Source organism: Dufourea novaeangliae, unplaced genomic scaffold, assembly GCF_001272555.1.
Source record: "Dufourea novaeangliae isolate 0120121106 unplaced genomic scaffold, ASM127255v1 scaffold7, whole genome shotgun sequence".
Classification (NCBI taxonomy): Eukaryota; Metazoa; Arthropoda; class Insecta; order Hymenoptera; family Halictidae; genus Dufourea; species Dufourea novaeangliae.
In genome coordinates, this window is record NW_015373896.1 from 3018135 (window position 1) to 3044284 (window position 26150).

Below are 26150 nucleotides of genomic sequence, written 5' to 3' on the forward strand. Positions count from 1 at the left end.
CTCGAACAGAAGTGTTGTACTTATTTCAGTGAACAATATGACATCCTTGTGCACTGTAACACACAACATAAAACTTGTGCTATCTAATGCTCGTTACCGATGTTCACTAGGTATTATCAAACGTGCACACCATTAATTTCTGGGATTATTCGTATTGTGCAGAAATACAAAATTTAAATATGTATATAGAATGTAATTTAATACGATACACTGGGAACCATTTGTTGCCTGAAGATACAGTTGCCCCCTGTCCTTTTAATCTTATGGTACGAAAAAGTTCGGTAAAAAGAAGTAATAAATTAATTCAAAACATGGTCTAATTACGTACAGATACGATGAAACTGAATGCAATCCAACAAATATAGATTTTCGTAATTTTCCTCGATTTTGGTCAAATATACGATATAAATGTAAAGAATTTTAGACAATCAGTGTTTCATGTACACTTGTTTCCAAAGTTCACTGTATGGCACACCCTCACTTGTCAGAAAATGACTCATTGTACAGATTATAAAGTACTATGCAATATTATATATATATTATACATAATATAAATTTCTTTGGTCTTAGATGTTGTTTTGTATTCTATGTGTACATACAAATCATATATCCTAAAATACTTTGTAAAGTGGTCATAGATTGTTACAATCACCGGTTAGGAAAGAAATTCATTTACTAATCTCAATAATTGATTATTCGCCTAATGTACATAAGTATAAAGATATTGCATAAAACAAAACAAAATATAATTTTGCTCATACCAAATTCAATTGATTACTACAATAAAAAAATCGTCAATCCTTTTCCGTTAATATTACCGAAAAATATATAACAAATATTTTCTTAATATGATTAAACTTAACTAAAATGTACAAAAAAAAAAAAGACTCGAGTTATTCACAATATATTATTCTAATTGTAATAATAAAGAAACTTAATTTTATACAACATTATGTATAATGCTCTTATTATATATTAATTTGATATTTTCATGATCGAAACCGACGGAGCAAAAAAAATAATATATATTTAGGTATTGGAACAACCTCATGACTATCATACATTGAAATTTCTCAGCACACGATTATTTTAACTGTTAAATAATAGTGTGCATGTAATACTTCCACTGGCAAAACATATATACAATGTATTTCACTTCAAGCATTTGCGCTACCGAAGATACGGCTTTGTGACCAAATGAATCACAAATGTTGAAACTAATAGTACCCGAATCGATATCTCAGATTATTAAAGTACAAAAAAGATCGATCTTCAAATAAGAGCCACATCCAGTTAAGAAAATATTCTGGCGCGTCGTAAAATTTCTCTCGCTTACACAACGACAATCTTGTGATTGTTACCGTTCGGCAAGAGGACATAATAGACACGCTTCCCCTTATCTCATTGAAATTCTTGTATATTATTATGATACTGATTATCAAAGGAGCCGATCGGTTCCTCAGTTTTCTCTATAACACTCTCGATCTCGACGGTCGATCCATTGTTAGACTGTCCGTTATTACCATTTAATGGCCCAGAACTAGCAACATTATTACTTACTATGTTCACGTTGTTTGTCGTGTTAGTCTGTTGCGTTTGTTGTTGACCGTTTACAGAATTTTGACCGGAATTGTTACTGTTCTTCGATCTGTGTCTGAGCTTGTGAGTCGTGAGATATTGTTTAACCGAGAACGCCTTATGACAAAGATCACACTTGTATGGCAAAGGATCCTGACAATTTCCACCATCGCCGGTAGTTGTCGCATGCGTGGTTAAATGCATCAAATAATAATGCTTGACCACAAACGATTTACCACAAGTTTCACAGATGTACGGACCAGACACGCCGTGGGTTTTACGATGCTTGTGAAGATTGTCCTTCCGGGAGAAACTTTTACCGCACATCTCGCACTCGTGCATTTTTTCACCTGTATGGGATACAGAATGCCTGACTAAGTGTTCTTTGCGACTGAACGCCTTTGCGCACGTGGTACAGACAAATGGACGTTCGCCGGTATGCAACTTTCGATGCTGATAGAGATGCTCTCTCCGTTTGAACGGCTTGCCACACACATTACAACTAAAAGAATTATTATTAGTTTGTAAAGGGTCCTCTTTGATTTCACTCTCAGTGGCGTCGGTTAATAGGGTTTGAAGTAAACTAGACCTTGAATTGAACGACGAGCCAGCACAACTGTGACTGTTCAGTTGATTTACCGAGGTGAACGTTTTGTCGCAATCTTTACAAACGATGTCTCTAGATTGAGTAATAACTTGGGGATTCACCGTGATCAACGATGTAGGTTCCGGGCCTGATTTGATTCGTAGAAACTCTGAAATCTGTCCAATCGAATTACGGGATATCGCGTCCTCGTCGTCGTCCGTCTTAAACTCTTTCGCGTCTTCGCGAACGGTTTGCGTGACCAACGGACTTTCTTTAAACCCTAAATTTAAAAATACTTCCGGCGACGAATGCACCGCTGCGAACGCTTGTACACTCTGTGCACCGTTATCATCTTTCTGGGGGTCGGACTGTACTTTTTGTATGATTGGCTGGTTTTGTTTAGCCTCGGGTTCCGTTTTTAAAATAACGTTGTTATTCTGGTGCACAACCTGCCCTTGAGGTTCCTGTTTTATCGGAAACTCTTGTTGCGCGTTAATCTGCACTTGCTGCTTTTCGATATGTTGAAGCTGTCTCTGCTGTTGTTTCTCGAACTCTCTCTGCTGTCTTTGCAATTGTTGAATCTGTTGCGTTATCTGCGACTGATTCTGTTGTTGTTGACCAACCTGCGTTTGATTTTGTTGTTGCGGAATCGGTGCCGACTGATTCATCTGCTGTGTAATCTGTCTTTGTGGCTGTATTTGCTGATTCATTTGACCGTGACTTTGTATTTGACCTTGCACTTGCTGAATTTGCGAGGCTGGGCTGTGCTGTTCTGTTATTTGATTTTGCGCATCGTTTGATTGAGGGGATACTTGCTGGGAAGTCTGTTGCTGATAACTATAATGCGTTTCTGCTGTTGCTTCCACAACAGCTGCCGCCATACCACCTGGCTGCATCTGAAATATACATAATTATTGTTAGATACAGAATGAATCTTATCTAATACGACATTAATTGCGACAATAACATTTGTCGTTAGTATTTTTTTCTCTTTTAACAAACCTGCATGGCACACTTGTACTGCTGCACTCTTGCTTGAACTCCACTGATAATTTGAATGTTAGAAGCATTAATATTACTGACAACAACAGGCTGTTGATGCTGTATCGGCTGATCATTATTAACTATTTGATTTGCCGCAGCGGGCGATACTTTTTCTATTGACTTCAACACATCATTCTCCGGTGTTGTCGGCCTATCTTTTTCCGTGCTTTTCACGTAAACCTTACCCTCTTTCAGGAAATCCTCGGAAAATCGTAACGAAGTAAAATACGATTCCAACATACCCTCCGCGCTCACAACGGTTTCTCTGAATTCAATAAAATTTTCCAACTTCTTTACACAATCGTGGCAGACGACTTTTGGCAAGGAATCCTCTTCCAAAACCTTAAAGTATTGCCAAAATATCATCCAACGGAGCTTTTTGTTGAGGTAACAGGCTTTCATGTAACACATTCGAGACCGACGTATTGTTACACACTGGCAATATTTACGCATCATCTTTACGTGACCCATACACTGAGTCGTCTGCTAAATAGCCTAGATATTGCACGACTCATATGCTGGGTAATCGGTCTCGATTATGTTAATGTGTCGTCTCCATATACATTAGAACTTTGATTTTCTGTCAAGATATGGAAGCAAAACCATAACAGGAGTATATTCATTAAAACCATTATGGGATTATGGCATACAGTAGTAGAGACTTCATTACACAGATCAACAAAACATTGTGTTCATGGTTAACAGAGATTGATATATAATAGAGCAATGAATAATCAAAGTTTTACTAATATAATTTTATGTAAACATCTAAATCATTTATTGTACAGAAACTGAAGTTAAACAGAAGTTTGTTCACTCCAATATGGATTCTACTCGGTACCAAAAAACATGGATTTTACTCAACATTATTAAATATTTTAGTATAACGAGTTTTAACATATTCGAGACTGATGACCCAACATATGAGTCATGTAATATCTCATCCTTTAACCGACGGCTCAGTATCAGCGTCACGTACGGACTGCACGTAAACACTGCCGGTTTCCAGGGATAGTTTTGTCATAATGTGTCGGTCTCAAATTTGTTAAACAATCGTATATGCCGTAAATATATGGAAATTCGAAGTCTACTTATGATATTGGAAACGTCCACAAATAGTAGCCTGTCTGACAATTTAGAGCACGAGGATACGTTATTCCAGAAAGCTCACCTGAACAGGTAAACACGTTTGTATTTTCGACTGAAGTTGCCGTCTACGACCTTCGTCCCGGAAAATGTTCATTTTGTTGCCTTCGCTACTGGTACACAATCTGCACAGCTCGTAGTAATTCACCCTTCGGTATCCAGACATTGTTTTCCCGCGGAAAACTCGATTGCGCGACCCTCAGAATAATCGCGAGTGACCTTACTGTCGAGGAAACGCAAACGGTAACAGCGATCACTGGTCCCCGATCATCGTGGACGATTCTGTTTTCCATACAAAACAGGATTCCGCTTGATATCGCATCTCTGAGACTACGTGAGTTGCACCCGTGGCCATTTGCAGTGTGTGTGACTATAGTGACCAATGATGAGTAACGAAACGCGGGAAAAATTGAATTTGACTTGCGAACGATACACGCAGATCATGGCTGGGTGTTGTATACAATTTGCTCTCTACGATTATCATAGCTAATAATTGTTTTTCTTGCGATATGTTTGACAAATATATTGCATTTATATTTATTAGTGTTGTCGACACTAAAGTATTCTTTATTTGGCTTCTCTAGGAAAATTGGAATAATGTAAAGAATTATACGTCTAAAATGTTTCTACAGAAATACATAGTTTTAAGGAATGATATCTTCTTCGAAACTGTCAGTGTAAACAGAAAATGTATCTTTGTAATGTATAAATAATAAAATAATTTGAAACATTATTTTTAATTGTGTATATTAAATAACTTAAGCCCCGATCTTGAATACATATTCTTCACGATATTTAGATGTCGTATCTTATGTATTTATAGCAAAAGTTAATGTGTCAATATATGATATGTAATGAAATTCATTAAAAATCTTAAGATTTTAAGAAATAAAATATTTCATTTTAAAACTTATAAGGTACAATGTCTATAAGTGTAGAATAATATGAATAATACAAATAAAAAATACAAGTATAGAAACTTATGTTCAATTTACATTAATTTCTGTGAAAAAAAATTCTGAATTCACATAAAATCCGCAATCTGGTAACAACACTTCATGGTTCTGCGGGGTCCAATCTGATTTAAGAGTGAGGAGATATCGAATGAAGAAACGCGGAACATTGAACCGGATAGATGAAAATGTCATCATCAACTGGTAGTGTTTCCTGTGCGGATAGTATCAGAGATATCTTTCGGTGGGCGGTGTTTGACCCGTTTTATCCAGCGGATTTCACGGTCGACGTGTGCACCGGGTCACGTAAGAATGCATAAAAATGGGCTGTGTTCGGGTTAAATTATGAAAGCGAATCTATCGATCGAGAGAGCGTGCAGCGAGGAATACATCACGGCGCGATAGCGCAAGGATCCTAACCTTGTTTAAAAATGAAGTCGGGCACCATGGACAAACATAGAGGCTCGACACTTTTAAAACCGGAAGAAAATGAGCAAGTCTTTCAATTAATAGGAAATCGATGCCAGGTGAGAATTACTTCTGCAACGAATTCCGATTACTAACAACTGTCACGCGAACGCACCGATTTTGACCTAAATCTCGTCCGTTCGGCAGACACGGACGGACACGTACTGTCATTTCAATTTTGACGTTATATCGTCATACACCACGCTGTCGTTATTAACATTACAGGCAATGATAATATTTTTTTCGAAAATTGATTCCGTCAATATTCATTCGAAAAACTCTTAGGAATATATTGCTAGATCTCTACATTTTCAGGCATAAAGGAAAAATTTATTCGTATGATCAATGATGAATATAAGTACTGTGTAATAGTTTATTTGAAACATCTGTTTGGTTGAATAATTTTTAAATGCCTTTCTATTCATTCAACTGTCTTGGTTTATAATTGGAACTAATATTTTGTACACAATATACCTTCTGCATCCATTTCTTTATAGACAAAATTACTAGAAGAGTAACATCATATCTTTAAAATTAGTCATGAGTGAATTGTATGACATCAGAGGACTCATAACTATGCAAGAATTTTTCATCAACCGATTACAGTATATTTTTTTTAACAGACTCCTGTAATATATGTCTGTTGTTGATTTAAACAGATATTTATGTTCTTTATAATTTCAACAGTTTATCTGTGATTCACAGACAATTTTGTTATTTATTCTTACATTATACGTTATTTTATACTACTCCATGTTTTCAGTGTTACAGCTATTTGCTATTATTAATTAGCAACATATTTTTGTTGATAAAGATATAATGTTAATATTGAGGAATGTATTCAAATTATTGTACAAACAGTTTTTTTTTCCTGAAATATGTATAGCAGCCCTTTGTAATTCAGGAAAATAAGTGTAAGGTGTCTGCAAATAAAATGTTGAAAGACTTTGTAATGACAGTATTTCAATTTTTCTTTGTTTCTTGTAGTGTTTAGCGGCAGGAGTTATTCAATTATATTTGACTGAACCGCCTTCCCATAAAGAATGGATAAAGAAAACTACAGGTATTATAACACTGATTAGGGATAATCCTAGGCGTAGCTTCTTCCTTCGTTTATATTGTCTGCAAAGGAGGGTAATGTTATGGGAACATGAAGTGTACAATGCAATGGATTATAAAGCACCGTTCATGTATTTCCATACATTTGAAGCTGAAGACTCAATGGCTGCTTTCAATTTTGCAAGTGAAACAGATGCCGTAACGTTAAGGTAACTTCCATTGAAACTTTAGTAATTTCAGTTGAAATGAATTTCACAGATCAGAAACCAAGAACAACTGTTTCGGTTGTGTTCTCTAATTCATCTTCAAATACAAGGAGACTGCATTAAAGTCAATCGATTGCAAAAAGATAAAGTAACTGTTAACTGTTTTAGAAATATCCTTCTTGATAAGCTCAATGCAAAACGTCAAAGAAGGCAGCAAAGACGGTCTAAAATGGAGGTAGAAGGTCAACATGGTGCAACATTACCATTGAGGAATCAGGGTGGTACATCGCCTGCTGCGTTTAGCACAGGGTCGACCTCTAATTTATTAAATGGAGGTCCAAGTACAATGGGTGTAAATAGAAGTGCTTCGAGTAGTTCCATGTACAAAAGTAAAAAGAAAAAACGGGACAAAGCTAAACGAAAATTAACGAAAGACGATATAGGGCCACCATCCAATTTTAGGTTTGACGTTTATCAGACTAGTCGTAACAATCTTGTTTCAGTTGTTGCTGACAAATTATTTTATCTTCTCATATTTTTAGACATCTAACACGCTTGATATTTAACGCTAATAACGTGGAAATCGAACGAGTGGATCCACACTTGAAAATTTTCCTGGACACAGCAGGTGTGTCGGAACATCAGTTCAACAATCGGGACACACGGGATTTTATTTACGATTTCATTGAAAAGAACGGAGGCATGAATGCCATTCGAGAAGACATTTCATCGTTTATCTCGAAACCTAGTGTACAGCAACTGCAACAACAGCAGCAGCAACAACAACAACAACAACAACAAGCACCTCCCCCTGTAGCACCTCTAAGACAGGAATTCCCTCCGCCAGTTCCTGCACGAACAGTACCTGTTGGTATATTGTATATAATATTACTTATTCCTGCAAACAAATTCCGAACAGTGTATAACATTATACGTATATAGGACATTCTTTCAGATATCAGAGTATTCATTGCTTTATCGTATTATTATCGTTTTTCTATATTTGTATTATAGTAGTTTATTGTATTAATGTACCTGTAACAGAACTTACGGCACGAGTAAGCATGATTGTACCCTGACAAGCAAACGCGGCTTCCGCTAGGGGAAAAAGTGGCGTAAGAGAAGGACCTCCTACCACTAGATATTGGGAATTACTAAAATTTAAATTAACATTCGATCTAACATTTATTTTAGTACCTAAAATACATTTACCAAGTGGTATGCGACCCTTCAACTACGCTATTTTTTCCCCTAACGGAAGCCGAGTTTGCCCGTCGGTGTACATGAACTTTGAGTGATCATTAACACAATGATATTTAATAGCATCAGACGAGAAGCGCTCCATCACTACCTCCAAGTCGACTTCATGCGCCCTTAACGCCACCAAGTGCACCGCCAGTGCATAGAACATTACCATCGCGACCTCCGCCACCTTCTTTGACTACGGCACCGACACTGCCGCCGCCTCCACCTCCGCCTCCACCGGCCCCGGCTCCACCTTCCAGAAGTAATTCGAGTGTCCCTGTTCCACCTCCACCGCCGTTGCCTGCATTAGTAAACATCGATGAAGGAACTGTCAATACAAGTGCTACGAATAATAATAATAATAATAATAATAATAGAAATAATAATAACGACGAGAATCCTGATCCCAGATCGATGCTCATGGAATCGATCAGAAGTGGCACCACGCTTAGGGTTAGTATTCGATGTTGAACGTTCTTTTATAAAATCATTGAATTTTGATGATTGTGTCGAGATTTGTCTTTTCGTTTTCTTACTTGCAGAAAGTTGAAAAAGCGGAACCGAAACAAGCTCCCCCACCGCCAGACACTAGAAATGCTTTACTGCAACAAATTCGTCAGGGAGTTGAGTTGAGGCCTGTATTGAACGAAGCAAAGTCTAAGACAAGTTCGGTATCTCAAGGAGGACTGGCTAGTGCTCTGTCAAGAGCTCTAGCTGAACGATCAAGTGCAATCCATAGTGAAAGTGATGAATCGACTAGTGAAACCAGTGAGGACGATGAATGGGATGATTAACTCTGGTCAGTTGATATGCGAATCCTTCTTAAGTGGGAATTTTATACAATGTTATGATGTTACTTCACGAAATGTTATTTCAGATGGAATATACAACTCGAGGAATACAATAATGTACCACTGTGATAAATCTGCTATTGATAAACATTTAAACAGATTAGCTACTGTAAATGTGTAATGTAACGATTTTGAATTTGATATCCAAAGAAGAATGAAAATCATATACGAATGTTCCGAAGAAAAAATAAGGAATCCGTTAAATGTGTTATCAGAAAGTAAGGCACAATCACGTGGATAGGGCAGGTAAGGGCAGAATAATGGTTCTGGTATTGTTTCGGGAAAATGTTACGTGTGATTATCGAAGTGAGCGTATCGTTAAGCGATAAACAATGCTATGATGCACAATAGATATTATATGTAAAAAGAATCGGTTCCTCGTTTCACATTATCATTTTGTTCAGCTAGAAGAACACTGGATATCTGCCAAATAAAAATAAGTATTAGAACGATGTCTATTGAAGCTGTTCTTTAATTAGTATCGTAAAGATAGTAAATTAAAGCTACTAAATAAGTTATAAGTAATGTATATTACAGTTACTGGAATCGTAAATTTTAAGTTCACAAAACTTAGTTATAATGATCGTTTTGTATTTTCAATACTTCGAGAATATGCTTTGCCCTGGTTTGCCCTGCCCAGTTCGTGCGACTCAAAGTATGCATAATATTAAGTGTAGCAACAAGTTTGGTGCGTGACGCACTTTTACGATGGAACGAATGTAAACGTACAGGTGTAATTTCCAAAATTCATTGGAATAACTCTTATCAGTCGTAATAGGAACGAAAAGAACGAAGTATTAGAAATATTATTAGATTCCTTTCAAGCTTAATACTTTATGAAATTGCATTGATTTTGATAATGAACTACGTACATATTATAAAGAGATACATCGAAACAGTTCTAATTCGTAGAAACTATATTTAACATCTCCAGAGATACATATATATGTATATATATATTATTATTATCTATCACGCATACTGTTGTACAGGTCGACTGTAACAATCAAACTATAGTTCATCAGAAAATTTCTTGCGTTAGGGACTCAAGGTCGATTTATACACCCGACGTATAAGCAGACAAAATAGGAATACAGTACGTGAAATCGAAGATCGTCAAGATATCACGAAAGTATATGTAAGTTATGCTTAAATTTATCGGCATATAAATTTATCTTTTTTCTTTGTATTATTATTATTATATAAAACTCGACTTTAGTACTGTTCGTTGTCTCGTTTATCGTCACGGGAATCGCTTCGACGGGATATCGAAATTACGGCTTTGTATCTAGTCGCTTATGAAGCCAAAGCAGGTACCCTGAACTGATGTACAGAAGTATAACACAGCCTCGAAGCATTTACACCTGTACGTTAAACGACTCAACGAACCACGGGGTACGAGAACCTACGTCGTATTCTTTTTGTTGTTTACGTCTATCTCTATTTTAATTTATTATTGTCAATTTTATCGTCGATCGGCTTCCGTCATGATAGAAAAATTACAAAAAAAAAGCGGAAAAACATAAGCGAGAAAAGGAAAGCGTCACACAAAGGGTACCATAATACTATCACGTTGTACAGGTTACGGTAACTTTCCATCGTTGAACGGTGTAATTGCAAACGGCACATCAAAACGACTCGTAGATATCCTACTAAAGTATATATATATATATATATATATAAGTGTAAGATTAACGATTAACAATCTAGTAAGAACTGTATATTTTCACGTGTGTGATAATAGGTGACAAGCCCGCGGACGTGAATCGCCAGAGAGACATTGTCTGCCGGAAGTAAATGAGATGAGGCACAGGATAGAGTCGTGCCGAATATGGAGAAATCCTAGTCACACCAGCAAAAAAAAACGAAAGAGAAACAGAAAAGAAGAGAATGGAACGTGTTAATTATTAGTAGACTGCGGATTTTATGTTAACTTTTGTGAAATCTTTAATGGAAAATATATAGTGGGATAAAAGAAGTATTTACGCGGGTAAATAATACATACAGGGTGTTTTGTGCTACGTCGAAATCCGCTTCAGTGGAGATCAGAAAACAATTGTTCATATAAGTATACAAAAAAAAAATAAAATAAACTTCATATCATTATAGTTCATTTTTGTACTCCAGTAATTCCTATTCGTTCAGGCTAAAGACAGCCACGCTAGGAGTACAAAAACGGTTATAACTTGGGAACAAGCTCAAAGATGAGCACATATGTTCGCCGCTGAAGCGGATCATTTTAGTGTTATAACACCTTGCGTAGATACAGAATGAGAAAAGTCTGTAATAATAAGAAAACATACGTTTGTAAGCCTACTGTATATTGAACGTAGAGTAATAGAAATTTTACGATAACCTAAAGTAAAATTATTTAAAAAAAATAAAAACGAAGTGACTGCGTGTCGATACTTCTTTCACCCATTTAGGCGCGTAAGGCTTCTATGGAATTCCTGTTTTGGTAAATTTCGTCCGCGACAAACGCGAAACAGCATGAATATCCGCAGTCTAATTATTAGTTATTGTATTTTATTATATTCTATAACACAATATTATCTAAACGTAAACCGTACGGGTCCGTTGTGCGAGCACACTCTCGACGGAATGGCGGTTGGGGGGACTCTCGATCGAGGGATATTCGATTACGATTCGATTCTTCAGAAGATCGATTCTCTTGGGTAACACGTGCACTAACGGCAAAAAGTATGGGACCAGGTCACGTAATAATTAAAGGTAGAGGCAATTATTCTACAAAGATTGACAAGCAACGCCAGCTGACAAAATTGTAAAGCAAATTGGCAGAAAGTCTTGTAACATGACCTATGTCAAATTGAGGGGAAAACCGGAACAAAATTTGCGCAAGCCAATTTGCTGCCAATGTGTGCGCAAGTTTATAGCAAATTTTGCATCAAACTTGCAGCCATAAGTTTATAACAGGCCCTGGAGAAAATGTGGCTTTGCAGGTTTGGCTGACTGGGGATATAGGTAAATATTATTCTACAAAGATTTAATGAAGATAACGTGTAAAAACTGATGGGAAGAGATTTGTACATGTATGTACTGATACCGTAACTTTTATCGTAACGGAATAATGAGTTCTATCAATCGTGAACTCTGGTCCCATAGTTTGGCCAGTAGTGTGTATTCTAGATTACATGTGACGTGTTACCCAAGAGAATCGATCTTTTGAAGAATCGAATCGGAATCGAACATCCCTAATCGACCGTTGAAATCGTGTGTCACGTGACTGCCCCTCCCCGTTCGGCCGTTAAGGTATCGTTTTTATCAAGCGCGCAACGTATGACCGTATTCAAAACGGAGGGGCGGGTAGGGGGGGGGACTATAAAACTGTTTGTTGAACTATAATAAAGAGAAAGTAGCGAGGAATGTTTTAACGAAGACTTGTTATAAAAGTGTAATAGTAACGGACGCTAAGAATGTATCCGAAAAACACGAATGGGATAGATCGTGGCGAAAATTAGCGTGATGCGATAATTAAAGATGCATTAGAGATATTTGTTGCATTTAAGATGATAAAAAAAAAGAAAGAATTATAACGGACGTGTATTTTTGGTCCACGCTTACGTGCGTGGCGCGCTCCTTCTCGCGCGAATGATTCGTGCCGTTTGGCGCGTAAGCCGCTGGCACGCCGATCGGCACGAATCATTCGTGCGCTCCGTGGGTGATATACATATACATACACGTTCTTTCGTCTCTCTCTCTCTCGAATGTATACCGTGTCTAGGCATGGATTACAAATCGTCGCCGGTTTGTATTGCGACTATCGAATATGAAGAAGCTATAAAGGAGCATAAACAAAAGAAAAAAAAGACATGATGAGAAGAAAATAGAACCAAACGAGAATTTACTTGAACACGCAACTTCCTTTTACTGTATGATTTCGTCGCTCTGATTCTGAAGTGTTCTATCTCCAAACGGGGAATACCGAAAAACTTTCGACGTTTCGGAGTTAGGACTTAAAAGAATATTTGTGGTTATCTCGGTTGAACAGAGGGCTAGATTGATTAATTATTTCCTTTTTTTTTCTTTTTTTTTCTTTTTTTTGTGAAAAATTGAGTTAGAACAGTTAAGAACTCGGGTGACGACTTCTTTTTTTTTATAGATATCCAAGAGTTACCGTTACGGATAATTTATAGCGCGAATTGTGTTCGACTGAGACATGCGATTGGATTTATTTTGTTATTTTAAACAAAGGAAAGAACAGAAGAGAATACGAAAGTGACACTTTCGTGGAAATGGTTTTTGTAGCAAACGGAGGAAACTTGTAATTTCTTACGTTTACTTACATAGATCCTATAGGAATGTTGAGTATGCGTTGAAATAATGGTTATATTATTTATTCAACGATCACGGACTGGGTATTACTGCTACCTTGTGGCCGAGGACAAAACGAGGAAATGAGATTACAGAGCTCACCCGGATACGTGATGACCAAATATTAAAAAAACAAAAAAAATTTAGCTCATAACATCTCAGATTTGTTGGAACAATGAAAAGAAAGTCATCTGGATTTAAATTTGAAAGGGAAATCCGAATATTCTGTAAAAGGCAATGAAAATTGGTGTCGAAGTATGTAATAAAAGAATCACATCCAAAGTTAGTTAAGCTGTTCTAGGTAGCTTCCTCGTTGGATTATAGTTCCTGAAATTCATTAATTTTTTGTTTTGTTTTTTTATCAAATGAAAAATCAATACTAGAACATTTCACAACACAGTTATCGTAATCGCCAACGTAATAGAAAGAATATATACCTATATACTCACGATATGGGCGTAGCCAGAGGAGGGCCCTTGCCCCCCTTCACCCTCTGAACAAAAAAAAGTGGCTTCTACACTATTTTAGAAGAAAAAAAGTTGAATCCCCCCTAGAAGAAAATTAGATTTTGCCTCCACCCTTTCGAGAGGAAAAAAATGACATTGCCCCCCCCCCACCCCTGACTGATAACCCATACGATATTATCCCGAATAATGAAGATTTGAGCAATGTAACCGTATTACACAATCAAAGGAGACAGTATATACACACGAGCATGAACAAAGCTAATAATTTATTAATTCGTAATTATCGTTCGCATAGAAAAACTGACGCGTCGCAATAAAAAAACAAACACGGTTTATTAAAAAAACATGACAAAACAGCGTTATCGTTAAATAGAAACTTTATCGGTAATTGCGCAGCAATCTCCACGAGTTACAAAACTACAATAAATCTGTCCGGTACGGTCAGTCACGCCTATCTTATCGTGGTCATCGTGAACGAAACAAAAGTATACAAGTGTTTCAATGTTACTGTACCATACAATAGTAATAATAATAATAATAATAATAAAAAAGAAGAATAAAAGAGAAAATATCAGAGAGCTGGATGGCTGGATCACAAGATCGGATCAGAGAGGATCGTTCGAAGTGCTACGTCTGGGTTATTTGCGCGATCTGCGTCTGCTGGGACAACGGGGTGGTGGTGGTTATGCTGAACGCGGCGATGAAAACGTTTATTATCGTTATGAGGAAAACACCGACCACCACGTAATTGTTGATCCTCCGTGCGTTCAACGACTTCGATTGACCCTTTATGTCGAAACGACCTTTGAAAATCAGGCTGACACCCACGGCAATCTACGCAGACGGAGAAAATAACGGCTTTCAAAAATTGAAATTTATTCTATGAAAAATTAAATATCATTTAATCCTAACGAACGCCTGATTATAACGAACAATGCTTTGTTATATTTTAGCAATTTTGAACCGATTTATTACGACATTTAGTACAATTTTTAATTATTTCAAATGGGAAATAGTAAACAAAATTTTATTTAATTATGTTGTGACACAAACGGAAGGCTCAGATCCCCCCCCCCCCCTGAAAATGGCGGCCAAGGGCTATAGCCCCCCTCCCCCTTAATCCGCCGCTGATATACATACAGATAGCACATGACGCCTTCAAGACGGTTTAAAGGCGCCTTAGACCTAAAATAGCCGTAAAATGTACGTCATCAAGGCGTCATGTACTACCTGAAGATACTTAAAATAAGAAACAAATGCCTACATTTGCTCTTAACTTTCTGAATTACTTCAAAACATGTGATTTTGCATAAAAACCGCAGTCTATCGAGCATCCACTGTATTAATGAAATATATCGATACCTTAACGGTATCGATTTAACCACACCCCTGATAGCAAATGACTCCTTGAAGACGCCTATTTTACGGCTATTTTAGGTCTGAGGCGCCTTTAAGCTGTTTTCAAGGCGTTTTCTGCTATCAGGGACCTGTTCGCGCCCCGTGGACGTTTTACCTGCAGCATCAGACTGATTATGATCAGGCTAAGAATCACATAGAACGTCGGGCTGTCGCGTTGGTACTCGATCAGATATCTCATTTGATTCGCGTTCGCCGTGATCAGAGCAACGTCCATCATACCCTGGGCGACGGTCTTCTTCGCCGCGTACGTGTTCGATTGCTTGTACGGCTGGGCCTTTTTGTCGGTGGTGTCCACGGTCACCGTGGCATCCTTGATAACCACCTCCTCCACAGCGTCCAGCTTATCCTCCGGAATTCCATTATCATCCACGAGCTCCATTTTCTGTCCACCGTTTTTTCATCACACGGAAATCGACGAATATCCGTCACACACGAAAATCGATTTTTTGGGGTCCTCCGCGAGATCGACACGGAGGACGGACGAAAACCACGTGCAGGATAAACGATGATTTTACGACTAAACAATCGTCTATATACCATGTGTCAACTCACTGACAGTCTATCCCCCTGATCGTTGAATCCTGATAAGAGACGCGATGATGGATCGACTCGAACCGCCTCGAACCGTTTATCCGTGAAGACTGCGAACGGTCCTCGAACTTGGTATTATTCTTTAGTCTTCTGTCCGACCAATCGGTGGTTCTCGTGGGATTCCGGTCGAATAGGACCTTGCATCGTTGACTTCCAATGGTATTTTCACTAGATCGAGAAAAAAATCGGGAATCCTTCGAATATTTCGTTAGACACTGGTATAATTGGCACACGTACCCTTTTTTTTTGGACGTCCCTGGGTGGATCCTGCGGGTATGTCCTCGCGTGTCGGTGGTCAACGAAACAATAACGATAACGATTATCGTGTTCTAGATTTGTAACGGGAGCGACCCCTGATATACATATGTATAATGAAACCGCAAGTGACGTACCACCCGAAAGGAAGTGTCTTTGAGGACAAAGTAATGTACACATTGCCGACCAACAACATCGCCGTCGCTGCCTCTGGCGCTGTCCCTGTTCTCGTCTTATCATCGATAAAAAAAACGAGGGAATAATTACAATCGACGACGTGATTCACGATTAGAGGTGTTCGATGACACGATTATTTTTCGAATGGATTTGCATGATCTTTAAATCCTCGAAGAATGTGCTGTCGCAACCGACTGGGGACCATTGACACTCAGAAAATGTGACGTTTTGAATTGTTGTCGATTCGGGGATCGATAAAAACAACGGGAATCCGCGATCGCTACGGCGATTGCGACTACGAATTGACAAATAGGATCAGATAAGCAATAAACGATGAGTCAAGACGATCAATGAATTACTCTCGCGTTTATTTGTTAACCCTTTCGTTCCCGCTGTTGATAGATACGTAAATTTCAAATTACGAAATAAAATAAGATTGTATTTATTCATATCTACATAATAGTTTATTCTAGTCTTGTATAAATGGTACGGCACTTGATAGAATAAGATATTATTGTTGGTCCTTTATCTCTTTCGTTTGATGGAATTCAAGTGTCGAGCATTGTTACAAATACACTACTCTTTTATTACATGATTTTGAAATAACACGATCGAAGAAAAAAACCGCTATCCTTCTTTTTATATGTTTTAAGTGTAGTTCTTTTTACAAGTACTAATAAATAATATATAAATTATTTCCTTCAACACGGTACAAGAAGAAAAAACCGTCTTTGTGTTTTTATACGTGTTATTCCCTCTGATACGCTTTAAAAATTATCGTCAATGTGAGCAAATGAAACCAAAGGAAGAAAGATAGTTCACGAATTGTGTGAACGTTGTTATAACATACCCGGACGAAAATCTTCATTGTATTGAAACTTGGCGGATGTGGTAGATTTTTCGAGCGATGATAACGATTTTGGTCTACCTGGTAGTAAACATACGCGATTATTATAAAGTAACGACGATTAATAACTTATATTATTTCTAGTTTTTTTTATTGAAAATGTTATGCGTGACCATACCCGTAGGATACTTCCGTTCCCCTCCATTCGACTGTTTGTACACCCCTGAACATGTCATCGTTTCAGGTGTCTCAGACGTAGTACACACAAACGTATCGTTTTAATTACGTTCGAATTACGTGTGATGACAAGAACGGAATCACTCTTCTTTCATCGTTGAATCCATCGTACGCTGACATGCATTGCTGAAACGTACCCCAGAAACGTTCACCGGTCGCAAATTATGCTGGTCGATAAAATAGGTTACGCGGCGATCATATATTGGGGATACAGGTTGTCTCGGGATGTCATATACAAAATCTACAAGAGCTACTTCTCCGCCCCAATCGTTGATTTGTACTCGATGGGAAAATGGGCGGTGGTCACTGGATGCTCCCACGGTATTGGACGAGCGTACGCGGAAGCACTCGCGAGGATCGGTATGAACGTGATCCTCGTCAGCCCAGACACGGAGAATTTGAAAACGATCGCGACGAATATCGAGCTGATGTACAACGTCAAGACGAAAGTGATCAAGCTGGATCTGTCGGAGGGTCTGGAAACGTACAACGTGATCGAGAAGGAAATGCTCGGTCTGGAGATCGGTGTGCTGATCAATAACCTCGGTATATCGTATCCCCATCCGGAATACTTTCTCGATCTTCCCCATAAAGAGAAAATCTATATGAGCATCGTCCACTGCAACGTGGTAGTCGTAACGAACATGTGTCGTATTTTGCTGCCGCAAATGGTGGTCAGGGGTAAAGGCGTGATCGTGAACGTGGCCTCCATGGTGGCCGTCCTGCCGAGCCCTCTTTTGACCGTATTCGCAGCTACGAAAGCGTACATAACGACGGAATCACCGAGACCGGGATGGATGGTCCCAACACCCGAGAAATACGTTCGAAGCGCGATAAAGACCATCGGAAAAGAGAATGTGACCACCGGTTTTCTGCAGCACTCGATCTTGATCGCAGTGATCAAACTGATGTATCGGATATCGCCCAGTTCCATTATCGTTTGGATGATCAATATCATGGAAGGGAATCGGAATAACGTTTTACGTCGGTACATCGGATGATTTTGTAAAAAAAGTATTTAAATATACGATACTTGTGGACAATCCTGCTAATTTCTTCTAGCGCGATATGTAAATGTTATTGTTGCTTTCTACGGGGTGGTATCTTACGATTGTTGTTACGTTATTGCGTACACTATATATTTCCCACAAGATTTCGTCAACATTGGTGATAGCCCTCTTCATGCTAAAAAACTTCTGTGAATACACTTTTCTAATATCTCTAAAAAGAACGGAGATAATTAACATAACTGTAAAGTACGTATATCCAGCCCACCCCATATGCGCTGGTCGCACAACTGAACGCCGTGTGGTAAAGAAAGCGTTCGGGTAACTGGTCACCGATTCCTGTACGGTTCCTGAAAATTCAGCCCTCTACAACTCCAACTCGTGCGGGAATCGAATGTCTACTGTAGCTTGGTTGGAGGGGTCATAGAAGCCACGGAGCAGCATAAGAAATCCCATGTGTGTGAGATCGTGGGGTCATAGAACCCCCGACATGTAGAAAAGACCCCGTGTGTGGGAGATAGTGGGGTCATAGAACCCCCGTACATGCATAAGAGACCCCTGTGTGTGAGATGTACTCTACGAGCAAATGCAGCTTCCGCTAGGGGAAAAAGTGGCGTTGGAGAAGGGCCTCCTAAAATTTGGTATCGGGAATTATTGCAATTTATGTCAAATTAACATTCGATTTAACATTAATTTCATACCTGGAATAAATTTACTAAGTGGTAGGAGACTTTTATTCTACGCCGCTTTTTCCCCTAATGGAAGCTGAGTTTGCTCGTGAGTGTACAGATCCTGTAAAAAGTAATATAAATAATAGCATAGTAGAGTAGAAATTTAAAATTCAAAACAAGTTAATTTACAGACGAACGTCACATCGGAGGGTGGCGTTGAGATTTGCACCATGGAATAATTGCATCGTAGCTAGTGATGCTGACTGGCAAAATCTCTCAGCAGTCTCTCAAGGAACGGAACTGGGTGGAACTGGGGATGAGCAACTATTTTTGTGCAACCGTGTATACATACGATGACAGTCTATTGTTAAAACTGTCGCGTAAATTGAAGTTCTTATTTAACTTTTTTTACGCGTATTTATGTTAAAACAAATTGTTTCAATCTACCTCAAAAGACAGGTTAGTCGATAATTTGCACGCAAATACATATATATATATAATGCTCCATCTGTGCTAACAATACTCAGGATTCATGATTTTATGGATAACGTCGGATATTGACATTAGAATAGTAATGGCGTAAAATCTGGCCAAGAAAGAACGCTGGATGTGAGGTCTATTCTTGTACCTTGTCGATGATTATACGTCAAAACATACTTTCCAAACGGATTACGGTATCAAATTGATTTTCCTTTAATGTAATCATAGAAATGTATATTCTTTCAAAATCTGTTTGACACGTTGCGCTTGTTAAACAATATATTGTTTCTATAATACATGAAATACTATCATCCGACAGAAAATACATTACTTGACTCTTCACGGTTAAACCGGTGTAGTTTTTGCGAAGATATAAACGCGGTCGTAAATTATTATTGCGTTAAGCGACGGTACCTATTGATGTCCGTTGCACACAGACCGTGCGCGGCTTCCAGTTGTATGATTCGACGCAATAAAACGGAAAAGGTCGACTAACTGCAGTTAGTTCGTTAACTACGAGGGTAACTGTACATTCAGTTCAATATTTACAATATTCGAAAGAACTTAAACTTTTTGTACGTTGTCGACAATAAAAAGTATTTTGGATCTTAATTGACACTGTACGGCACTGAACGTCGTTTGAGCGCCTAATCACCCTTTTGATCCCTTAAATTGAATGAATGTTCCGACTGGTTCCGACGCTCGAAGCTTGTGTTCTTTTCAGCTTGCCCGATTTTACTACTGCGCTAGATCTAAGCAAAGTTTATAATTTTACGCAGTTTAACTGTTATAGAATTATGCGTAGTTTTCAAATGCACGTAAAAAGTCTATATGTAACGAAATGTCTGGACTCTGGATAATTATGGAAATTCACATCTTTAAATGCATATAATTATAACATACATAATTATATCATTATTTTCTATATATGTACGTATGTAATTTCAGGTGAGCTTCAAATGTAAATTGCGGAAAGAACAGACCTGGATTACGAAAAATATAAACAGTGTACAACAAATTAAGATGGAGGACACTCGGTACTATGATAATCCATTGGAAGATTATTCAGATTTTACATCGATACCTTATATAAATCGTGACACAAAGGAGGTAATTGTCCATACTTGTTGTGAATAGTACTGTATAAAAAACTGACATGTTTTCTGTCTGTTAGATTAATGAATATTTTAAAAGAGCACTATCTGAATCCACAAAAAAATTATTGTATCAATTGGAAGAGAAGAAAAGTCATTGGATACACGATCATGATAATTCTGTATATACTGGAACTGCTGGGATTGCGTACATGTTTTATCACTATGGAAAATGTTTTAATGAACCTGCTTATATTCGTGTAGGTATCTTTAAATACTTCCATACAAATAAAATAAAATGGTTAGCTTCGTTGAGAATTGTCTTTCTCTGCAGAAAGCAGCAAAATTGTTAGGAACGAGTGTAAGTAAATTCAGAGGTAGACGAGAGATTACATTTGTAACTGGCATTGCGGGTCCGCTAGCTTTACATGCAGTTGTTTCTCATTCGGAAGGCAATGAGAAGGAATCAGAAAATATGATAACTAGGTATGTATGTTTTATTTGTTTGCAAAACATAGATTTAGAAATTCGTATATTTTGTTTCAGATTAAAGTCACTGTCATCTCATGTCTTGGATGAACGCAGTGAGTTATCTGATGAATTGCTTTATGGAAGGATTGGATATCTATTTGCCCTTTTATTCGTAAACTCACACATATCTCCGCCGCCTGTCGAAGACGACATTATTAAGCAGGTACCAAAATTAAAATTAAAGATGCAAAATTCATTCATCTAATACAGAATTAATTATGGTAATTAAAAAATATTTTATCAGGTCGTCACAATCACAATTAAATCCGGAAATATATACGCTGCGTCAACAAAATACAAAACACCTTTAATGTATGCCTGGCATGATTCAGAATACCTTGGTGCAGCACATGGATTAGGTGGAATACTTTATCTACTGTTACAAGTATGATAATCTCGTCATTGTTTCCTTAGTTTCAAAAATCGAATGTACTGTAACATTCGTATTTTACAGGCACGAGCATACCTAACGCAGTCTCAATTAGAAAATGACATAAAGCCAGCCTTAGAGTTTCTTCAAAGGTTACGGTATCCCACTGGAAACTTTCCATCTTCGAACGGAAGTACCACTGACAAATTAGTGCATTGGTGTCATGGTGCACCTGGAATGACTATGTTATTCTGTTTAGCTTATGAGGTTAGGCTGTTCTTTTTGTTTGTATAATATTTATGAGAATCAAGTCCCGTGAAAGTAATTAATTATCTTTAAACAGGTATTCAAAGACGAACAATACCTGAACACTGCTTTACAATGCGGAGAAGTGATTTGGGAAAGAGGACTGCTTAAAAAGGGATACGGAATATGTCACGGAGTAGCCGGGAATGCTTACACATTCTTATGCCTCTTCCAACATACAAAGGTTCGAAATTTATACTAGACTAGATGTAGGTTATATTTACAGCCGACGAATAATAAAACTATTTACTCTTAAATTACTGATATTGTTTCAGGATGTAAGCCACTTGTACAGAGCATGTAAATTCGCCGAGTGGTGCATGGATTTCGGAACACACATGACTACAAACCCTGACAGACAATTTTCCCTATTCGAAGGTAACATATTATAGAATTTTCATTTTTTTCCCAATTAATAACACATATTTACATATTATTTTAGGCCTGGCTGGTACCATTTACTTTTTAATCGACATGCAAAACCCACTTTCCGCCAAACTTCCAGCGTATACGGTGTAAAATTGGATTACCGAAATTATTGTTATTCGTTTACCGAAAAAAAATGTTCAACCGATATATGATTGAATAACCAATCAACTGATTACCATAAACGATCTCACTTTTCTTATTGATGTGTGTGCATTACATGCGAGAACATGTAACTTGATGTATCCTTTATTGATGAATAAATCGTTCGATCTATAGATTCCATTACAGAGCAAATAATAACAACCAAATACCACTTCACAAGTTTAATCATTCCATAATAACAATGGTAAAAGTGAAACCTCGATAAAGGCGTACCAGTAAATCTGATGTCTACGGTTACACAAATTGGTCAATGGGCCACTAATATTCATGGCGAGTAGCAATCGATGGTATTCGTAAACGCGTAAAGAGAAAAGCTGAGAATAGTAGCATCGCTCGATGCTTTCAAAACAATCGCGAATTTTTTTTTTTTTTTGTAAAGAAATTATGCAATCTATGAAATTCTAAATTATGGGAAACGGTCGGTAACGATATCATGTTAATTGCATCTGAGTGGAAGAACGGATGAGCTGCGGTTCACCTGGGCGATCGAAAGTGTAAGTGGTCAACGCTAGCGCTTCTTCCTGTAACTTTGAACAAATTGGAAGGTGGATCCTCGCTGGATGAACGAGAGTGGTGTGCCCATCTCGAGTATAAAAGCTGCCAACTGCCGGCGCCGCGCTTAGTTTCGCTTCGTGGCGACCGATTGAGAAACTACGCTCTCGACGTGAGTACCATTTGCAACGTTCATTGCTTTTTGCAAACATTAAACTGACCCCTGGAAGGTATTGCATTAAAAAATAAACGTTTGTAAGTGGGTAGAGAATTAAAAAAGAAATTATACCCATGTTTGATTGTTTATACTGTCAGTAATTTATGGTTCGACAAAAACAGTGATATTGTATGTATATGCAAACATGGGAGTTTTATTCAATAATTTATAAAAAGTAGAATCAATTAAAAAATTTCTTTACTGTAAAGATTCTGTCAGTATCTGAATAAAATGAAAACCGCATTGAACATATTGTCACATTAAATTTGGACTTATACATTACTTATCTGTAGTATACAAACAGGTTTCTGCTTCGTTTATTACTTTTTTTTTTTAGTTCTTTACTTCACCTACGACGTTTCATTGAATCCGAACGGTACACTTAACGTGAGCTTTATAAAAACTGTAAACCACTATTACACCTGTGACCGATCATTGACCGCCGTGTGTACACATTTTTCTACCGATATTTTTCCATCAAACACCGGTGTTCGTCGTGAATGACCAAATTATTCGTGTAAATACAAACGGTTCCGTTGAAAAGAAAAAAAAAAGCGCTGAGATGAAACGACCCGTAAGTTTGTCTAATCCCTTCGTCTGGTAACGGTTTTATTGCTCGCTAGAGGCTGCAAGTGAAAGTGAGCGTCCTTATAAAGAAGAAAATTATTTGTGACCCATTATCACGTTCAGAAAAATGTATCGGTATGCAAGGGTCACGAATAAACTAATGCAAAACATTCAAGTTTCCACAATTTGTTTACACGAATCGTTGTTTGAACGTTGCATGTCACAATTACGGCAAACCGTAACGAATATTACCACCTGAAAATGTGTTTACACTTGCACATCACTGTCATTTTTAAACCTATTCATTCATTATACACTTAGGAACACTTAATTGCGTCAGAAGTACGATTGCAAGAACCGGATCGAGCATCCCTCTCACATAATGATAAAATACACGATAAATATCGCTCCAGATTTCAACCTGTTTCTCCATATGAAGAAACGCGGGAAACTTCTCGATCCACGTGCCAAACTTGGGCATTAGGTTTAATTGCTATACGGACAGAATATATATTGCGAGACGAAAATTATTTAGTTTGTCGAAGCTATGATGTAAGGATCACTAAAAAATATAATAACTTATAATTATTTTCATAAATTATGATTTCTAAGGTTTCGATGTTCAAAGCAGGGACTTTTAGGTATTATACCGGTACTTTCGGTTGTACTTTCGCCCTATCCTTCTAGAAACCGAAAAAATACCGGTATTTATTTCGGTGTTCGGTAATGTATCAGTTTCGGTTGTAGCTTTGATGGCATAATACATCAAAATCATACCTGGTTCAAAGTAAACACTAATCATACATAGAGACTAGTGGTTTAGTATATAATTATACTAGAGGCACATAACTATATAACAAATCACTAATGAAACTACAACAAAAATTTTAGTGGTCAGATCTGTCGTAAATTGAAAAATTAAAATATAAACACTTGTGGTAATAATAATTTAATTAAATATAGGTGTTTTATTTAAATCGTCTATCTCTGTCTCTTTTAGATGGCCGTTCGTATAACGTTTCTGGCGATATTGCTCGTGGTAGGAGTGGCCCTGGCGTTTCCCCAAAAGGATGGCCAGATTTTCAGCAACGAGGCCATAAAACAGGCGCAAAATACTTACTTGATTCCGAAAGACGCGACGATACAGAAAGTACAAGAAGGTATCGAATTGGCGGCGTACGAATCGATCCCCGGCGACCAGAAGATCAATCTTTTCGAAATCTTGGGAGACCACGTGCCACCCGAAGTAGTGAACAACCTTCAGTCTCAGATCGACCAAATAGGGCGGCACTAGAACAGATTCTGGTGCCCCATAAAAAATTTCCTTGTAAAAAACTCATTAGCCCTAAGTATATAAGCAATATTTATGACATGCGATAATGTGTTCTTTTTTTACACGGTTTTATTTTTTTATTATTAATGTCTTAAGACTTTTCACTTTTCGTAAATAAACACTTGAAAATGTAACCTGTGTTCTTTATTAGATCGCGTTAAGCATTCTTCAGATATTTTAGTATTTATATAAGTAAAAGAAATGATAATATTCTCTAAAAAAAAAACATTAGAAACTGAGATTCATTTATAGGTATTGATAATAAATATTTGATCCTATTTAATATCTGTAATAGATAGAAATATCATTGGGACCATATAAATACCATCTTTCCCAAGGTTATACATAAAATATATATATATTATACATAAAAAAAATATGGTTCTACGATGTATGTCGAAAGTGTCATCGTTAACTGTAACGATGAGAAAAAAATGTGTCACTCGTGTATTGTGAAACGTTGGACGAAGTAATCCATAGGAATTATGTATGTAGCCGGTGATGTGGAGAAAGCTGCAGAACCGCTACCCGGTAGGTACACTTTCACTTCTCCTACATTCACGTTGAAACAGTTCTTCTTCGACATTTATTACGCAGCATCGTCGGGGAATTTTAGCATAACGTCAAATTATCAATTAGCTTCATTCCAGATACGTTGATTACCAAACACGTTGAAAAAAGGGATGAAAATAAGCCAAGGCTACGAAATTCTTTCGTAAAACTTGCACTTTCATCAAACTTTCTCCTTGCTGAGAATCTATCGACGTTTCCATCCTCTTTGCTCAAATTTAACAGGAAATTCGTTACGTAAGATCTCGAGGATGAATGAATTTTTAATCATACCTCACGCTATTGGACATCTGAAGAGGAGCCCACAGGTGGTTCAGACTCTTTTTTTTTCAGCATTTTTCTCGTACTAGACAGTTAAAAATCTATGGATTAATTTTCAATATTTCTTTAGAAGTGTATAATATTTAATTTCTTGAGTCAATATGGAAAACACTTTACAATCAGCGACAATTATTCATAC

General features: G+C 37.5%; 5 protein-coding genes and 1 pseudogene across 8 annotated transcripts; 4 read left to right on the forward strand and 2 right to left on the reverse strand.

Annotated features, from left to right (window-relative positions):
- Positions 1-1397: 1397 nt before the first annotated feature.
- LOC107192896 (zinc finger protein 853-like) lies at positions 1398-4677 on the reverse strand. The gene is made up of 3 exons (XM_015582249.1): positions 4380-4677; positions 3167-3550; positions 1398-3060 (listed from the first exon to the last, which is right to left on the reverse strand). The coding sequence occupies exons 1-3, from the start codon at positions 4518-4520 to the stop codon at positions 1402-1404; spliced, it is 2184 nt and encodes a 727-aa protein (XP_015437735.1). The 5' UTR covers positions 4521-4677; the 3' UTR covers positions 1398-1401.
- An 863-nt stretch (positions 4678-5540) lies between these two features.
- On the forward strand, positions 5541-9431 carry LOC107192918 (neural Wiskott-Aldrich syndrome protein-like). Its single transcript, XM_015582277.1, has 7 exons — positions 5541-5834; positions 6763-7043; positions 7209-7502; positions 7583-7907; positions 8364-8738; positions 8828-9084; positions 9163-9431. Exons 1-6 carry the CDS (start codon positions 5739-5741, stop codon positions 9077-9079), a joined length of 1623 nt encoding a protein of 540 aa, XP_015437763.1. The 5' UTR covers positions 5541-5738; the 3' UTR covers positions 9080-9084; positions 9163-9431.
- A 4897-nt stretch (positions 9432-14328) lies between these two features.
- On the reverse strand, positions 14329-16398 carry LOC107193119 (ninjurin-2-like). The gene is made up of 4 exons (XM_015582518.1): positions 16183-16398; positions 15907-16113; positions 15449-15736; positions 14329-14769 (listed from the first exon to the last, which is right to left on the reverse strand). Exons 3-4 carry the CDS (start codon positions 15731-15733, stop codon positions 14563-14565), a joined length of 492 nt encoding a protein of 163 aa, XP_015438004.1. The 5' UTR covers positions 15734-15736; positions 15907-16113; positions 16183-16398; the 3' UTR covers positions 14329-14562.
- Positions 16399-17625: 1227 nt separating this feature from the next.
- LOC107192780 lies at positions 17626-18462 on the forward strand (annotated as a pseudogene).
- Positions 18463-19436: 974 nt separating this feature from the next.
- Positions 19437-22634, forward strand: LOC107192755 (lanC-like protein 1). Of its 4 annotated transcripts, none has more exons than XM_015582087.1 (10): positions 19437-19598; positions 20568-20729; positions 20794-20973; positions 21048-21199; positions 21260-21407; positions 21489-21629; positions 21699-21881; positions 21958-22104; positions 22196-22298; positions 22363-22634. In XM_015582087.1, exons 1-10 carry the CDS (start codon positions 19560-19562, stop codon positions 22437-22439), a joined length of 1332 nt encoding a protein of 443 aa, XP_015437573.1. In that variant the 5' UTR covers positions 19437-19559; the 3' UTR covers positions 22440-22634. The 4 variants fall into 4 exon arrangements, with proteins under 4 accessions (XP_015437573.1, XP_015437589.1, XP_015437595.1 ...); XM_015582103.1 differs by lacking the exon at positions 19437-19598 and adding an exon at positions 19779-19813; XM_015582109.1 differs by lacking the exon at positions 19437-19598 and adding an exon at positions 19812-19837.
- A 505-nt stretch (positions 22635-23139) lies between these two features.
- Positions 23140-25106, forward strand: LOC107193301. Its single transcript, XM_015582706.1, has 2 exons — positions 23140-23175; positions 24788-25106. The coding sequence occupies exon 2, from the start codon at positions 24788-24790 to the stop codon at positions 25079-25081; it is 294 nt and encodes a 97-aa protein (XP_015438192.1). The 5' UTR covers positions 23140-23175; the 3' UTR covers positions 25082-25106.
- Positions 25107-26150: the final 1044 nt, after the last annotated feature.

Excerpts from the sequence above, each read along its gene's own strand:
- LOC107192896 (XM_015582249.1), bottom strand. The coding sequence starts at position 4,520 with ATGTCTGGATACCGAAGGGTGAATTACTACGAGCTGTGCAGATTGTGT. Across the intron at positions 3,551-4,379 it reads AAACGTGTTTACCTGTTCAG|GTTTTGGAAGAGGATTCCTT; the intron begins GTGAGCTTTCTG and ends CAATACTTTAAG. Across the intron at positions 3,061-3,166 it reads AGTACAAGTGTGCCATGCAG|ATGCAGCCAGGTGGTATGGC; the intron begins GTTTGTTAAAAG and ends TGTATATTTCAG.
- LOC107192918 (XM_015582277.1), top strand. The coding sequence starts at position 5,739 with ATGAAGTCGGGCACCATGGACAAACATAGAGGCTCGACACTTTTAAAA. Across the intron at positions 7,044-7,208 it reads ACAGATGCCGTAACGTTAAG|AAATATCCTTCTTGATAAGC; the intron begins GTAACTTCCATT and ends TAACTGTTTTAG. Across the intron at positions 7,908-8,363 it reads TTCCTGCACGAACAGTACCT|CATCAGACGAGAAGCGCTCC; the intron begins GTTGGTATATTG and ends GATATTTAATAG.
- LOC107193119 (XM_015582518.1), bottom strand. The coding sequence starts at position 15,733 with ATGGAGCTCGTGGATGATAATGGAATTCCGGAGGATAAGCTGGACGCT. Across the intron at positions 14,770-15,448 it reads TAATCAGTCTGATGCTGCAG|ATTGCCGTGGGTGTCAGCCT; the intron begins GTAAAACGTCCA and ends CCGTCTGCGTAG.
- LOC107192755 (XM_015582087.1), top strand. The coding sequence starts at position 19,560 with ATGTTAAAACAAATTGTTTCAATCTACCTCAAAAGACAG. Across the intron at positions 22,105-22,195 it reads GCCTCTTCCAACATACAAAG|GATGTAAGCCACTTGTACAG; the intron begins GTTCGAAATTTA and ends ATATTGTTTCAG. Across the intron at positions 22,299-22,362 it reads ACAATTTTCCCTATTCGAAG|GCCTGGCTGGTACCATTTAC; the intron begins GTAACATATTAT and ends ATATTATTTTAG.
- LOC107193301 (XM_015582706.1), top strand. The coding sequence starts at position 24,788 with ATGGCCGTTCGTATAACGTTTCTGGCGATATTGCTCGTGGTAGGAGTG.